The sequence below is a fragment of the Malania oleifera genome, chromosome 1, assembly GCF_029873635.1.
Source record: "Malania oleifera isolate guangnan ecotype guangnan chromosome 1, ASM2987363v1, whole genome shotgun sequence".
Taxonomy (NCBI): Eukaryota; Viridiplantae; Streptophyta; class Magnoliopsida; order Santalales; family Ximeniaceae; genus Malania; species Malania oleifera.
Genome location: NC_080417.1, coordinates 77113427 through 77131342, shown reverse-complemented (window position 1 = coordinate 77131342; position 17916 = coordinate 77113427). Strand labels below are relative to the sequence as shown.

The following is a 17916-nucleotide window of genomic DNA, read 5'->3' as shown; positions in this document are numbered from 1 at the left end:
CTTGGAATCTAAACAAGATATTTTAACAATACATCAATATTCCAAGTACATTATACAGATAATCAAACTAGTTTTTAAATGATTTTCTTCATTGAAATGAGCACAGAGCTAGTTTGAAAAAGGTTGCTTGCTTGTTAGAAAATCTTTGCACACCAAAAGCAAAGCTATTGGACACTTGCAATGAAATGCAAATATCCCAAGCTTCCTTGGTTTAATCCCACACTAGATTTATAAGTAAGAAATCCGTGGGTTAAACCTAAGCTAAAACTCCTCAAGAAAAATATATATAACAATCATACAAATGGGAGAATCTAGCACTGTATAACAATCACGATAACACACGAACAACTCTCACAATCTCAGATTTTATCAAAGGAGGCAAGTTTGAGAGTTTTTGGACGAAGAAAGGTTTTTCAAGATAGAGAGAGTATTTTGCTAATCACTTTTTCTTAATCACCTCCTAATCATGCAAATAAGAACATGTTTATAGTTAGGTGAAAAACTATAACCGTTTGGGACATGATGGGTATTATTAAAAAAGTCTCAAAGGATTAAAATTCAATTAGCCTGAAATAACCCTGTTTTACCGTGGTTAAAATAATTTTAATCGGGTGAGGTTCAGGTGGCTAAACCTTGGTTCGGTCGCCTGATAAGACAGTTAAAAAAGTTCTTCAATCAAGTTCGGTTGCCCGGATAAATGTTCGGTAGCCCGAAACAAAGTTAGTAGTCAAACTTAGTGACTTTGGGTGCCCGATCATACTTTCGATGGCCCGAACTTAGGAGTTCGGTCACCCGGGGATACATTCGAACTAAAATCGTAGGGCGCCCGAGTTGGTGAATAGTCCCTTTCGAAGGGTTCGGTCACCCGAAGAAGGTATGTGTATTTGAGGTTCAGTCACTCGAGGGCTGGTCAACATTCTTGACTTTCAAAGTTCGGGCGCCCGAGGAGTTTTATACTCTAAAGGTTCAGTCGCCCAACTCCTCTTAACTTGCTTAGATTTAACAATTTTAAGCACAATTATAACACACTCATATATTTTATGCTATGTGTGTGAGTGTTGGAGCCTAGTGTCTTTGCTATGGTTTTATTGAGCTTACCCTATATCCTGTGTGCATGATGTGCATGTGATAGGCATACAATCACATCCTAGATTACTATTACAGAACTTATTACATAAATGCCTAATATATTACAATGTAAATTTCAAAACTTCACGAATCTTCTTGTTTCTTCAAGTGCCGTCAAGGAAGTTTGATTTGAACCTGCACAAGCACTTAGCAAACATCAAATATCAACATTTGTCATTATCAAAATTGGATGCGACCAATAAGGTCAACATCACTAGAGTTGAGCCCAAGACCATCACACCTACTTTTCATCGGTTCTTTTCTCTATTATTGTAACATTCTTCGAGTCAACACCATATTATTCTAATTCTTTGACATATGTTGACCTTGATGTGTCCTTTCCATTGTCTGCCCTTCCAAATCCTAATATTTTATCTATGCCCAATCCTTTGGCATCTTTATTCAATTTGAGTCATTCTCATCACTTGCATTTTCCAATTTGCAAGTGCACACATGTGACTCAAGGGACTAGAGCCTTCTCCTGCTCCTATTTCTATGCCTTTAGTTCTCTCACCTATTGATCCAATTTCCTAAAAGATGTTGATCTTCCTATTGTTCAAAAAGGTAAATGCACTTGAAGCTAACGTCCAATCTTTAGTTTTGTTTGTTATGATTTCTTGTTACCCTAATATTATTGTTTTGTTATTACTCTATCTTTTGTTGCTCGTCCGAAATCTATTTCTAAAGCCTATCCCATTATGGGTGGAGGACTGCAATGGTTGAAAAGATGTGTGCATTATGAGATAATGATCCTTAGCCACCACGTGTCATAGACTTCTGCATTTGTTAGATGTAAATAATGTCTTCCTACATGATGATATGGAGCAACCACTAAGGTTTGTTGCTTAGGGGGTGTCACAATTATGGTGTCGATTCAAGAAATCCTTGTATAATTTGAAGCATTCTCCTAAGCATGGATTGGTTGATTTAGTGCCATAGTACTAGAGTTTGAGTTGCTATGACTCTGTATTTTATTGTCATACTTCTGTTAAGATTCTGCTCATTGTGTATATGGATGGATGTTATGATTACAAGTGATGATGATTGAGGTATCCAAGTTTTGAAGCATTTTCTACAAACTAAATTTTAGACCAAGGATTTAGGATCATTGAAATACTTCTTGGGTATATAAGTGTTCGAATCTCATATAAGGACTGGGTTGTCTGTTGATATGCCTATGGATCCTAGCAACAAGTTAGCGCTAGATGTGGGTGATTTGTTGGTTGACCCTGGAAGATATTAGAAAAACTTTTTGGAAAGTTGAATTATCTCACACTCACTCAACCCGATATATCTTTTACAACAAGTGTTTTGAGCTTGTTGCTTAATTGTCCAAAAACAAGTCACTGGGATGCAATCATTCATGTCTGAAGATATGTCAACAGTGTCTGAGAGAGTTTTCTTATATAAAAATTGGGGTCACACTTATGTTCAAGGATATACATATTTAGATTAGGCTAAGTCATCGGAAGATCCATAATTGGATATTTTACCCAATTCTTCAACAAGTACCAAATTCACTACATAAATGGCTAACTCTAGCATACTCCATTAGTTGACTTATACACACTCCACAACAAAATGGAGTTGCTAAAAGAAAGAAAGAGCATATCCTATTATTTCAAATGAATGTGCCTAATTTTTTTGGGTTGATGTAGCAGTTAAATCTTGTTATCTTATCAACAGAATTCCATTATAGGTTCTTTGAAGTAAAACTCCATATTCAATCCTTTTTTCTCATGAAGCTCTACATTCTTTACCATCTCACGTATTTGGTTGTCTCTTGCTCATAACTAATGGCTTTGATAAACTAAATCTTCGAGTTCTTAAATGTGTTTTTCTATCCAGCCTTGCATCATTATTCTATGTCTGTAGATATTAATTTCTTTGAGTTCATTCTAAAACACTTAAGAGTCTTTGAACCCTAATGACCTTGATGGCTCCTTTTTTCCTAGTCTTATTCTACTTTGATTTGGGGTTGCTAACTTAGCATAGCCCTTGTCCATCTAAGTCTTCACCATTGCTTAATCCTTCTAGTCAGGTTGAGAATTGCTAGATTCATGTGCTATGTCTTCATTTCCCTTGCATGTAGATCCCATCTCTTTTGACTTAAACCATCCTATTGTTGTTCAAAAAGGTAAGCATACTTGTACTCAACACCCTACTCTCTAACTTTATGCCTTATATAATTTTTTGCCCCCCACCTACTATTGTTTTGATACTGCATTATTGTCCATCTCTGTTCCAAGATCTATATATAGGTTTATCTTACTCTAATGTGGAGAGCTACAAGGGAAGATGGGATGTATACTACTTAGGGCATAGAACCTTTAAAGCATTTCTTGCAGATAAAGTGCAAAACTAAAGATTGGGGCCATCGGAGAACTGTTTGGGAATTTTTTAGAATTTTGGATGTTAGGGTTTGCTGCCTAGGGGAAGTTAGCATTGATATTTTCTTTGGAAAAGTAAATGCAACCCCAGTGCACATACTCCCACATCATTAGGGATCTGTGGAGGGCCAAATGTACGTTGTCTTTCCTCTATGCTCGGGGAGACTTTTTTGTGATTTGAACTTGTCACCTTTAAGTTTGGATGTCTTCATATGTATTAAAGTAGTGTCTTGGAGCGTAATTTCGGTCTTTGACAGGGCGAGGTAGATGATTTTATTCTCCAGTTGATGCTAAAAAAATTTACTGAATGTTTTTGTTGATGGTATAGTAACCACAAGTGATAATTGTCAGGCCTAGAGCATCTAAAGTAGTTGCATAATGTTCTAGACTAAAGATTTGGAACCACTGAAGTACTTTTTGGGAATTTTTTAGAATTGTGATAGTTATATCTTTTTCAAGAATTGTTCTATCATAAAGAAATAGCGTTCTTCATTTGTTGGATGAGACATGTTTTTTGGGATCTAAACCTAATGATACTCTATGGGTAGTAAATTAATAATGGGGGTGAAATATTGCCTAAACTAGCATGACATTGGAGACTAGTTGGAAAGTTGAATTATCTTATAGTGACCAAGCCAGATATTTGTTTTGCAACTTATTTTGTTACTCAATCCCTACACCGTCTTCAAACTAGTAATTGAGGTGCTGTCACCCACATTTTGAGATCTCTCAAAGGTCTCATAGGTGCACTAGTATAGGTCTTTTATGCTAAGGTCATGGTCATACTCTCATCTAGGGATATAGATGGAGACTCAAAAGATTGCACTGTGTGTTTGTTGGTGGCAACTTGCTATCTTGGAAGAGTAAGAAGCAAACTATAGTTTTAAGGTCAAGTGCAAAATCTAAATGTGGATATCCTATTTTTTCCAAAGTCAATTTAGCCAGATTTTTGGATCAATCCTTTTAATTGGGCAATTAGTAACAAATAAAGGATCTGGGGTTTAGTCAGAGTCTGTCCACCCTCTTTGGACATCATGCTTCTAAATTTGTCAATCCGGGGTACTTTGGAGTTTCAATTTCGAAAGTAAGGATCTTTATTGATTAATCAGGGGCTTGTCCTTAATCTAATTAAGAAAGGATTCTAGTTTGAGAAAAAAAAAACTTGCACCCAAACACCCTTATAGGAGATTCCTCATCTCATAAGGGCAATTTTGTAATGTTAAAGTTGGGGCATGCTAGCATCCTTTTTCTCTATAAAAAGGAAGCTATGCTTTCACCTTGGTCCTTGGTGAGGAGGAGATTGAGGCACAAGGGAGAGATTGCATTCAAAAGATGCGACGAGGGTAGAAAATTGGTGCTCAAGCCTTCCAAGCCTCAGTTTTCTGAACGCCTAAGAAGAAAGGTATAGGTGTCTCTGATGTATTTTCTTGAATGCTATGATATTTTGTTGCACAAATCATTGTTGTTTGAGAACCTTTGAATGTTTGGATGGCTAGATTTTGATGTTGAAATTCGTGTTTAGGTGAGTACCCTCAAAAGCTCGAATTTTTATTGTTGATTTCACAGAAAAAATGAGTTTTTTTTTTTTAAAAAAAAATTATTATATTTGAAGTATTGAAACTTGCATCTTGGCCTGCATGGAAGGCTAAGGAAGCAAAAAAGAAAAGAAAAAAAAAAAAAAAAAGCATAAATCGGGGGTTATAGGGGTTTCAAACAAGCAAAAAAATGGCTTAGAGTGGCTAGGAAGACCCCAAACCAGAGCCGTTGCCATTAATGCTGGCGACGGCGGGGGTGACCGGATTTTATGGGTGTTATGAAAGTTGGAGGAGGAGAAGAGGGTGTCAAGGTGGTCAGGAGGTCCTTGGGTGTTGAATGTTGGTGGGAACCGCCAATATCTATTGTCAGAATGGCTGGGGGCGGAAGGGAGAATAGCTCCAGCAGAGTCACTAGAGGTCCCAAAGAAGATGATTGGACCTGCGTCCCTCTCTGCGTGCCTGCGCGTGCATCTTGCATGTGTCCGTCCATATTGGTCAGCTAGTTTAGGTAGACCGGTCGACTGGTTTTCTTTTTTATTCTGTTTTTTATAAATAGATTAAAAATATATACTTTTTGAGAAAAATACCCAACAAATAGGAAAATCTGAAAAAAAAAAAACAAAACAAAAAAAAAACTTTTTTTTTTTTTTTTTAATTCCTGGACAATTTTTACAAATTTTGAAATTAAATTCATTTTTTTTTCTCTCTATTTGAAAATACTAATTTAAATATATTTTTTTTAAAACTAAAAATGTCCTAGGCTTTTTCCCACTTTTCTAGGACTTTTCATTGTTTTTTCTTTTTATGAGCTAGTTATTTTTATTTTCTTAGATTTTGTTCTTTTTTTGTTAATTATTATTAATTCACTTAACAATCCACAAAATGGTAGAAAGTTTTTTTAAAAAAATTACAGTTAAACAATTCCAGTGTCCTTTCCACTATTTTATTCGAGTTCCAAGGATGTTTTCGGCATTGATTTGATGTTAGAATTGGTTCAAAGTTAGAAAAATACAGAAAGAAATATGGATTTTTGGTTGTTTTGCTTAAGTGGCATGTATGTTTTCTATGTTGCCCCATGTATGTATGGGATGCTAGGATTGGGACATAATGAACTCTAAGACTTTATTTGAATTGTGAATGGATTGTAGAGAATGGAATTAAATACTTGAATCAATAATTCCCAGACCCTAAAGTGACATGATATTGTTATTCTCGTGGTTCTTGAGATGAGGGAAGCCTTACAATTTGATGGGGTACCCAGTGATTGTAAGGTGAAACAATATTTGAAGGAAAAGTAAGCAAATTCACTAAATAGCATTCACTTCATTTTGAGACTATGCAATATATTGTGTTATGTCATATGTCAAGCATGGATCTACTTTTGTGTATACTGAGAACATGGTGTGAGTTGTATACTAAGGAAGTCCTGAAACAAACCACAACTAGTGTATTTTAAAATTATATTATTTTAGAGACATGAGATTGAAACGCACAGAATGAAATCAATATGTTAATTAATGAATTCGATGATGGGGTTACCCCGAAGCGGCATGATGCTGCTCTTCAGAGGAATTCTTAAGGTGGGGGAAGCCTTACAACTTTGACGGGTACCCGATGGTTGTAAGGTGAAACAATACGTGAAGGAATGGTAACTTAAATCACAAAGTAATCGAAGACCATTTTTTACTACTGTTTGAACATCCCAAGTTTATCATGGGACCTTTCGAATGAATGAATGTGTAGGGGGATGCTAGTACCTTCCCCTCACATAATTTAACTCCTGAATTTGGCTCTAGTATTGTAGACCATAGATAGTTGGTTCCTTTGGTCTTAGGATTACTTAGAGACCAATTAATTGATAGTAATTAGGTAAACTTAACCACACCTAGGTTGAAAAAGAGTTAGTGGTGACTTTGTGAACCTAAAAGGTGCAAGATAAAGGTCAATTAACACATTTTTGGATAGCCATACCCGTTGAGGTTTTAGATCCTAGTTCTCGCATGTACAAGGCCATAAACTTGGGTTTTAGCATTCCTAGCATATGTGTGATAATTAAGTACTTATTCATATTGCTTCAAATATGATTTTTCTATGAGAGGATTATGCACATTGAAGTTGATTGTCACTTTGTGAAAGAAAAGCTTGTGTGGAAGCTAACCATAACCACTCATATGAAATCCAAGTATCAAATAGTAGATTTGTTTATTAAATCCTTAAGTGTGCCTTAAACTTATTTATAACAATTTTTAGGTGCATACAATATATGCTTTAGCATGAGGGAGAATGTTATGGTATTGCATGCATAAAAGGTTTTGTTTTTAAAGAACTGGAAGCCACCCACATAGCGGCTTCATCCCAAGTTTATTAATAACCCTCACATATAGTAGAGGAATACTGTGGAAACAAAAGGACACTTGGGACTTACATAATAACTAATAAAACACCCCATGCTTCAAACCAAATAAAAGAAGAAAACAAGTCTATACCAATACCAAAAGGAAACCAACTAAACATACCTCATATAAGGTGTACCCATCTTATCTAATCTATACAAATGTTTAATAACTCTAAGAAGTTAACTACTATTTGTAAACAAACTATTCCTCCCCATGGCATCTTGTTGAACCAAAACTTCTGCCACTTTATTCCCTTCTCTATACCAATGATTTATAGAAAAATCTACTCTCTCCAATAAACCAATAAACTGCTCCCAAAAATCCCACAAATACCATCAAAAGCATTTACTGGATCTTATCCAATGTACTACAATATTCGAATCACATTCAATGTCAATACTAGTATAACTCAATTGTTTGCAAAACTTTATTCCTTCCATCACTGTTCTCAATTCAGCTTCATTATTATAATAAGAACCAAAATATTTTAAAAAATCAAAAATAAAAGAACCTTTACAGTCCTCTAAGGATGCCATCACCACCCGTCGGCCTTGGGTTTCCCAGTTTGCTCCCATCCAAATTTAGTTTCAACCTCTCTTGCCTCGGTTTTAGCCATCTCACACCTTGCATAGCTTTATTCTTTTTATTCATAATTTGCACTTCTAGATTCTGCAATATCCGAACATCAACATCATTTAAATGAGCCATAGCTGTCATGTTCTTACTCAAAACCCCCACCCAATTCTTAATGGACAGCCACACATATGTACTACTTCTCCAATTTCTCCTTCATTCTAGCCACACATCTCATTCTCCACAACTCCCAAACTACTAAATAGGGAATCAAGCCTATCAATGTTCCCAATTGAGAGTATTAGGAAGCCCTATTAAATCACATTTGGACTCTTTTTTTTTTTTCCAATTTTGGTGCCTAAGGAAAGGTACACCTACCTCCATCGAAATCTTCCTCCATACATCATCAGCAAGATCCCTTTTATTCAAAACATGCTCCACATCTTCTGATTGCCTCATCTCACAACAATCACATGCCGAAGCAAGTGATGCCCCCACCTTTCTTACATTTTCATCAACGCTTAAGCACTCAAAAGTAGCATTCCACATATAGATAGCAATTTTCTTCGGTAACCATTTGTTCCAAACCCACTTTGCCTATTCAAACTTTGGAACTCTAACTCTGATAGCATCTCATGCCGACTTTGTATTAAAGCAACCATTCTTTTCCGGGAGCCATAGCAGGATGTCCGAAGAGTTTCTAAGTTTTCCAACTCTTTTCATCACTTCTTCTGTTTTATTAAAACTCAAAATCCTTTGCAAATTTTCCACATCCCACACATTATTAATAACCAAATCTTTTAATCGTGAATGTGCACAATCTGGAAATTTTGAAAACAAAGGTCCCGAATCGAAAAACTTATCATACCACAATTTTACATCTCCTTCTCTAACCTTCCACTTAGATTTACTTAACAGTTCAGGCATACACTGTAGAATTTTCTTTCAAAAAGAAGAATCTGATCCATGTGGCATGCAAAGAGCAATATGTCCTCCTTTAACATATTTAGCTTTAAAAAATCTAGCCCATAAAAAATTGTGTTAATAACTGACAACCAAACTTTATAAACAACGACTGTTGCACTTCCGAAATGTCCCTTACTCATATGCTCCCTTCCTCCACAGGAACACACAATTTCTTCCAAACCCTCCATTTCATATTTTCTTTTCCATCCTTAAATCCCCAGAAAAAAGAGGCAAACATACCTTATATCTTTTTATCACCAGCTTCAGGGCATTTATAACAGCTAACAGATGTAGTGACATGCTCGAAAGCACATGTTTCAACAAAACTAGATGACCTCCTTGAGACAACAGTCTACTTTTCTAACCCTCAATTTTCGTACTGATTTTTTGAATTAAAGGGTCAAAATGATAGTCCTTCAATTTACCATCCACGATCAGCACTCCCAAATACGTAAAAGGAAATTTACTTTCAATAAAACCAGTCTCTTGTAGAATTTCTCCCTTCCTCTGAGCACCCAACTTTGAGAAAAAAAATAGCTAATTTATCATTATTCACCATTTGGCCAGTCTAACTTTCATACTCCTTGATGACCTCCATTAACTGTCTAACAGATTTTTTACCTGCATTAACAAATATAACAATATCATCCATGTACATTAAATGTGATATAATAAGTACACCACTCGGATGCACAAACGGTAAAATCTGCTTTTCAGTCATTTTTTTTTTAATTAATCTAAAAAGAACTTCTTCCATGATAATGAAAATATATGGGGACAACGGACCCCTCTGCTTCAAACCGCTTTTTGACTTGAAGATACCCCTGTAAATGCCATGCATCATAATAGAAAACCATGAAGTAGAAATACAATTCTGAATCAACTTACGAAAACAATTTGAAAAACCAAGAGCATGGAAAATCTGATCTATCACCTGCCACTCCACTCGATTATACACTTTGCTCATGTCAAGTTTTAGTATCATATTATCTCCTCTCACTAGCCTATGTAATAATTTTGTCATCTCTTGAGCAAACGTTATATTTTCAAAAATACTCCTCCCTTTCACAAAAGCATCTTGCTTAAGAGATATTAAATCACCTATCACCAACGATAGCTTGTCAACAAGGATTTTGGAGAAAATTTTATAGATTACGTTACAAAAGCTTATCGGGCGAAATTTATCAAAAGACTGAGGATCCTTTACTTTTGGAATAAGAACTATATAAGAGGAACAAAAATACCGAGATAATATATCACTTTTGAAGAACGCCCTTACCGCTTCCATCACATTTTTTTTTTTTAATAGTCTTCCAGCAGGTAAGATAGAAAGAAGACTCAAAACCATCCAGTCCTGGGCTACTGTCCACAAAAATAGAAGAAATAGCTGCATATACCTCTTCCTCAGTCAGATCTTCCTTCAGCCGTCTTATAGAAACCTCAGAAACCACTGATTGGATAATACAGTCCAGATTTGGCCTTTGCACTAAATTATTCTATCCCAAGAATTGTTCAAAATAATTCACAGTTTCATCATGAACCATCTGCATATTTTCCAGCAACGAACCATCAGGAAGCACCATTGAATTCACACAAGAGTTACGCCTTCTTTGCACAATCACTGCATAGAAAAATTTTGAACTTTGGTCACCATCAGTTAACTATTTCTTCTTTACTTGCTGTGTTAGCCTTGTCTCTTCCCTTCTATACCATACCTCCAATTCAGTCTTAGAAACAAGGAACTCTTCTTCAACTGATTCTGAGTACTCTGCCTGCAGTAAATTCTTATATTTTTCCACCATTTCCTCAAACTCTTGTATGATATCACCAACACGACCAAAAGTCTGTTTATTCCAACCCCTAAGCCTTTGTTTTAGTCTTTTCAATTTACCCGCTAATTTACAAAACCTTGAATCCGCCACTATATGTTCTTTTCAAGATGTTTCAACCATTTTCAAAAAATCTCCATGCGACGTCCACATGTTCTGAAATCTAAAAGGCGTCGGCCCATACCTATCTATACTCACACTCAGCTGTAATATGATAGGAGAATGATCTGAAGCATTTCTTTTCAACAATAATGTTTTAGCTTCACCATATTTTACAGAAAAAGCATTATTAATCAGCACCCAATCAAGTTTCGCCCAACTTCTCGTCAATCCTTAATAGCCATTACACTAGGAAAATTGACTTCCTTCGAATCTGAGATCCAATAATCCACATCTATTAATACAACTATTGAATTCAGCCATAGACGAACCCAAGCAAGGTTGACCTCACACCCTTTTCTTATATGACTGAATTACATTAAAATCTCTCATAACAACTCAAGCCACATCAAAACTTGAAATCCCCTGAAGTTGTTCCCATAATTTTCTTCTCTCAATATGATAACATTTAGCATATACAAAAGTAAAAAACAAAGAGCCTCCATCTGCTGTTAACAAAATTGTCAAACATTGATCTGAAGCACCCACCCAATCAACCCGAACATCATCTTTCCAGAACAGTCAAATCTTCCCACCTTCCTCTACATTAAAACAAAAATTACTAAATTGCAAATACACCGGCCACCTTCGTATCTTCTCCACATCTTGAAAAGGTTCGAAAACAGCCAAAATCAAAACTTTCTGATCTTTCACGACTTGTTTCAATCTTCGCTTCAACGTGTCCAACCCTCTTATATTCCAAAACATAACTTTGTCAATCATAAGTTCAATTTTTGAGGCACTGCCTTAGCCCTCTTAGACTTTTTCACTTGCATATCTTCTTTATTTCTTCCTTCCGATACACCCACTAGCACATTACCTGGATCAAAACAATATTCTTTTTGAGTATTAATGCAAACCTCCATATCTTCCTCAGATAACACATCATAATTATTCCTACACACCACACTCTCCTCTTCCCCCTCTCTCTCATCCACCTCCTCCACAAGAAACTCCTCCCCATTCTTATCATTTTCAACTCCCCCCCCCCCTCCCCTTTAATAAAAAACTTTGATTTCCTGGGCAGTCCTAGAACAACCACCCAATTCTACCTGTACCCCTAACACCCCTGACTTACGATTTTGAAAAAATTCGGCTTCCTCTCTACTATTCTTCTCTACCAAGTTCACTTCATCCACTTTCTGTATACCCGTATTACTAACCTCATTCACAACTTCTTTATTTTTCTCATTCACATTCAAATGACCACTTACATCTTCATTCTTTTTCTCCTCCACCCTCTGATCCTGAATCCGCAAAACATGACCTTCCTCTTCTACTATCACATTTTCTTTTTTACCCACTTCTTTCCAAACCATCTCATCTCTCTCCTTCCTCATACCTATTTTCCTTTTATCCTTAGGCTTTACTCCAATCCGGCATACCACATCAGTGTGACATTGCCTACAACATTTATTACAATAGAAACCTCTCTTCTCGTATATTACCCTTTGCCAACTCGGCTTTTGTCATACCACCAATGGAAAACCCTCCACAGGATCCTTCTGCAAATCCACTTCAACACACAATCTTGTACCAGTGGCTCGTGTTCTATATAATGTGGCATTATCCATACCTAAAAATCTACCGAATCTAGTGACAAAACTCTATAAACAGTCCAGTCTATATAAATGTAAAGGCAAACCTGGCAAGAAAATTCATTGTGGTGCGATCAATGGCTCCTTGTTGACATCAAAATTCACGGACCAGTTAAATAGCCGAAATTGGCACCCTACCACCCATCTTCCTTCTCATACTCATGCATGAATGTAGTCATTTTCATTTACCAAATGCAACAAAACATGATAGTTGTCTACAAAACTTATCATTGAAACTTCAGAAAGACCCCAAGATTGGATAATATGCCTCTGAAGGACATCAATAAATGGCCTTGTAGAGAGAAATTTAAGTACCAATGCAAACTTCAGATCCCCAGCAGCCCTTTCCATCTTCACATTCTAGAAAACAAAACCTAACTCTTCATTAATCGGTTCCGGCTTTCTCAAAGGGATTTTGAATTTCGAAGATGAAATTGGCTTCTTCAATGCTTCCGCAAACGATTTTCCACCAGCGAAAACTTCCCCCTTTCTGACCATATCATCCTCCGAACCACTCTTTGCAACCTGTGAACCACCGTCGACACCTCCCCTTAACCCTTCGATAACAGCTACCGGAGGCGGCGTGGCTATCTGTTTTCCATATTGAAAACCTAAATAAAAGACCAACCCTTTGTGGAGAGAGTAAATGGAACCAAAAATCCACTGTGGTGCGACGGCGAACCTGTGACAGCGACATAGTTTCACAGTGACGACGACGACGTATGAAGCACTTCGATGGCCAAGCACCTGCAACAGCGACGTCCAAACCTCAGTAGCTGCAACAGCGACTTCGTTAGTGCATAAGGGTTGTTATTGACCTTTTATGTATATGAGAGGTGTGCACTTATGTGTAGGGGTGAGCATAATTCTGTTAAAACAGAATTAATCGAATTAACCGAGTAAATTCGGTCGGTTCAATTTTCACTTTTGTTGAATTTCGATTTTTGACATTTGGTTCGGTTTTTGAGTTTAATATATTCAGTTAATCAAATTAATTGAATAGTATAAATTAATAATTAATAACTTTATATATTATATATATCAAAATATTTTATATATACTGAATTTATATATATTTTTATATAATATATATATTAAAATTTTATAAATATTATTTATATTTTGTATATATATTAAAATATTGAATCGGTTAACAGATTTAACCGAAATTTAGTTTGGTCGGTTTTGAGTTCGGTTAAGATGGAATCTCTGTTCAGTTTGATTAATCATATTTTTTAACCAATTTTTTTTTTTTTTTTGTTAATTTAGTTAATTAACCGTACCGACTGAATGCTCACCCCTACTTGGTTGTGTATGGAAAAAGTAACTTTATTATGAGAAGAAAAGATGTGCAAGGAGGATAAAAAATCCTCCAAACTAAAGAATAAAACCAAAAAAATAAAATAAAATAAATACAATGAAGAAAAAATCAATTGCTAGAAGTTAACTAAGATGGTGGATATTGGGAAAAACCTAAAGTCCCAGAGCAACTTGACAAATATACCCATAGCGAAGAAAAAAAAATTATCCCATGTTAAATCAATAGTTAAAATCTGATATAAGAAAATATAAGCATTTCTGTGCAGCCAAAGCCCCCACAAAACAGACAAAACTGCACACCATCATAATGTCCTTGCATCCACTCACCTCCCAATCCCGTTGAAAGTAGCCAATGAGAAATCCTCCAAAGATCTATAACACACACAATGCTCTCCGAGCAGACTAGAAAGTTTGTTCCACAAGGTACAAGCCACAAAACAATGAAGAATGATATGAGCATGCGTTTCACCACTAGCGTACAACATAGACACATTAGGATAAAGAAACGTATTTATTTTTTGTAACCGATAGTTGTTGTCTACTTAGTTAAGAATGGAAGGGACCTTCACTTTCCATAAACTATTAGCAAGAGGGAAAAAATGCGAAGTCCGAGTCAAGTGGATATGAAAACAAGTACAAAAAACACTAGAAGTATCCAAAGTTCAAACCGAGCAATAAAAGACATCCAACAACATAAGAAATGAAGAATAGAAAATATGACGACAAATAAGGGTGGAGGTGCTACTTTGTTTCAAACCAAAATACCTTAAAATTTGTGACAGAGTACTGATAAGAAATGGACACTTGCTTGATTCTTACAACTAATAGGAGAGGAGACTGTTTATCTTGTAAGGATTGCAAAGTTATACCAAGGGAAAGCTTGACTTCAAAACATAAAATTTAAGTAGTAGATATTTGTACAAAGAAATGGAAAAAACAAAGTAATAGAAACCAATGCAAGAGAACTAGGTGGTGGAGTCTAAAGGGAGAAAATATTGCAAAATTTAAAGATAATATGATCAAAGAGGGTGACTGGATGATAGAGGGTAAAGTAGATTAGAACACTGTGGAATAGTATGGCTAACTCTATTAAAAAGATAATGAAGGAAATTTTAGATGAATCCAAGGGAAAAGTATCAAACAACAAAGAAATTTGGTGGTAGAATTAAGAAAAATTCCAAAATGCAGGAAAGTAAAAAAGAACCTGGTATAAAACTTGGAAAAATTTGAGAAATATATAAAATTTTGAAAAGTATAAAGAGGCTAGAAATAAGACAATGAAAAAGTCATTAATGAAGCTGGAGATAGAGCTTATGATAATTTATATGCTAGACTAGATATGAAAGAAGAGGAAAGAGACATAAACTAGAGAAAGAAAGTGTAAAGATTTAGATAATGTAAAATGTATAAAGGATGAGTGCAACAATGTTTTGGTAAAAGAAGAAGACATACAAAAAGGTGGCAAAGTTACTTTAATAAGCTACTGTAAGTCTAGACCTAGAAGTGACAAGTGAGGGAAAGACTAAGATTTATCCAGAGAATTAGAGCCACTAAAGTTAACACAGTCAAAAAGATGAAAAGTGGGAAATGTATAGGACCGGATAATATCCCAATTGAAGTTTAGAAATGTCTAGTGAATAAGGAATTATATACTTAACTAATTTATTTAACATTATTATAAAAACCAAGAAAACGTCGAAGGTATGGAAGGAAAACACATTGATACATATAGACAAAAACAAAGGTGATATTCAAAACTGCAATAACTATCATGGAATTGAACTTATGAGTCATATGATGAAACTATGGGACAAAGAGTAATTGAATAAAGAATAAGAATAGAAATGAGGGTCTCAAAGAATCAATTTGGTTTTATGCCTGGGAGATTGACAACAAAAGCCATCTATCTACTGAGAAGATTAATGGAGAAGTTCAAGAAAAAGAAGTGGAACTTGCACATTTTTTTTTTATTAACCTAGAGAAAGCATAAGATATTCACCTAGGGAAGTTCTTTGGTGGGCTTTAGAAAAGAATGGAATATTCAGCAAGTATACTAAGGTTATTAAGGTTATCTATGATAGAGTAATGACTAGCGTCAGGACTATAGGAGGAGAGTCTAGAGAATTTCCATCACAATAGTTGTATATCAAGGCTTCCACTTTAAGCTCCTATTTGTTTGCTTTAGTGATTGATGAACTTAGGAGGAATATGTAAGACGAAATCCCATAGTGTGTGATGTTTGTAGATGATATTGCTTTGATTGATGAAAGAAAGAGCAGGTAGAATCTAGGTTAGAAATTTGGAGAAAGGTGTTAGTCTAAAGTTTTAGGATAAGTAGAAACAAAACAAAATATATGAAATGTAATTTCAGCCATGTAAAGAGTAATATTGAAGATAAGATTAAACTTGATGATCAAAATCAATAACATTAGTAGATTTCGATATCTTGGATCTGTTATGCAAGCGAAGGGAGAAATTGAAGAGGTTGTAGAACATGGACTTGAAGCAAACTGGGTAAAATGGAGAAGGCTTCAAGTGTGATGTCTGGTTGTAGAATAACACTAAAATTAAATTGAAAGTTTTATAGGACGACTATAAGACCAGTTATGCTATATGGATCAGAATGTTAGGCAACTATGAAACAACATATTCAAAAATTAAAAGTGACGAAATGTGCATGCTGAGATGAATGAGTGGTACAACATTGGAAGATAAATTAAGAAACAAACATGTTTGCAATAAGTTAGGCAGAGCAGCGATAGAAGATAAGATAAGAGAGGAGTGACTTAAATAGTTTGGACATTTGAAATGCAGGCCAAGTAATGCACCAATGAGGAGGAGCAAGCAAATTACTATTAAAGGCACTAGAAGAGGCCGTAGACCTAAAATAACTTGGAATGAGGTGGTGAAAAAAGATGTAATAGCTTTTGAGTTAGTCAAAGAAAATACCCTAAATCAAGTGAATTGGCAGAAAATCATTCATATAGCTACCCCACTTTGTGGGACTTAAGACTTGCTATTGTTGTTGTATATGTTGTATCCTATTGAAAGTATTTGAAAGGACTGGGGAAGAACGAAAACTGGGATGATTTTGATGTAAAATCATGCTTAAATTGTTAAATAATAACTGTCTGATGTGTAATTAGCTATTCCATTGCATATGACATGTTGCATTAGGTTGTACATTTGTGCACTCATTCAAAGTTTGATCCGAGTATAATGGAGATAACCATCGCATGACTACTGATCAGTGCTCAGTTTTGGGTGATAAATGACAGAGAAGCCTGAATATCGCAGTCTTCCAAGCTTCCTATTTGGAGAGTCTATGGGTGGAGCAGTCGCTCTAAAGATACACCTTAAACAGCCTAATGTATGGAGCGGTGCCATTCTTGCTGCACCCATGTGTAAAGTATTTTTCTGAACTTGATTCAATTACATATACACCTGTCCATGATTCGTGCATTTGATTAACTAAAAGCTGTTTTTATAGATTGCTGATGACATGGTTCCACCTCGGATACTGACACAAATGCTAATTGGCATGGCTAAGTTCTTGCCAAAGGAGAAGTTAGTTCCACAAAAGGATATGGCTGATGTGGCATTCAGAGACTTGAAGAAGAAAGAACAGGTCTCTCTCTCTCTCTCTCTCTCTCTCTCTCTCTATTATGACAAGTTTTCGTCAACTGTGATAATTTAGCATCATTGTGTTCCTGCAATCTTCCTTTTATGATTAGATGTTTTTAAATGTGACCAAGTTGTTTATGTTTCTGATGCAGACAAACTATAATGTCATTGCTTACAAGGATAAACCACGCCTAAGGACTGCTGTAGAGTTACTCAGAACCACACAAGAGATAGAACGCTGCTTGGAAGATGTATGTCAATTTGTTTACATATTTAAAAAAAAAAAAATTTAAATTTTCATTGCTTCTTTTCATTTTCTATTTTTTGATTTTTCTTTTTTGCCCTAACTAGACCCATTCAGCCCTACTCTGCATGCTCCCCCCCTGGTACATTAACAG

General features: G+C 35.5%; 1 protein-coding gene across 2 annotated transcripts in view; it reads left to right on the top strand.

Moving 5' to 3' along the window:
- LOC131162198 (caffeoylshikimate esterase-like) overlaps positions 1-17916 on the top strand; it is a 63965-nt gene that overhangs the window by 23655 nt on the left and 22394 nt on the right. For both annotated transcript variants that reach the window (XM_058118421.1, XM_058118431.1), the window contains exons 6-8: positions 17173-17303; positions 17385-17522; positions 17671-17769. In XM_058118421.1, the coding sequence (XP_057974404.1) occupies positions 17173-17303; positions 17385-17522; positions 17671-17769 (368 nt within the window). The remainder of the gene's footprint in view (positions 1-17172; positions 17304-17384; positions 17523-17670; positions 17770-17916) is intronic.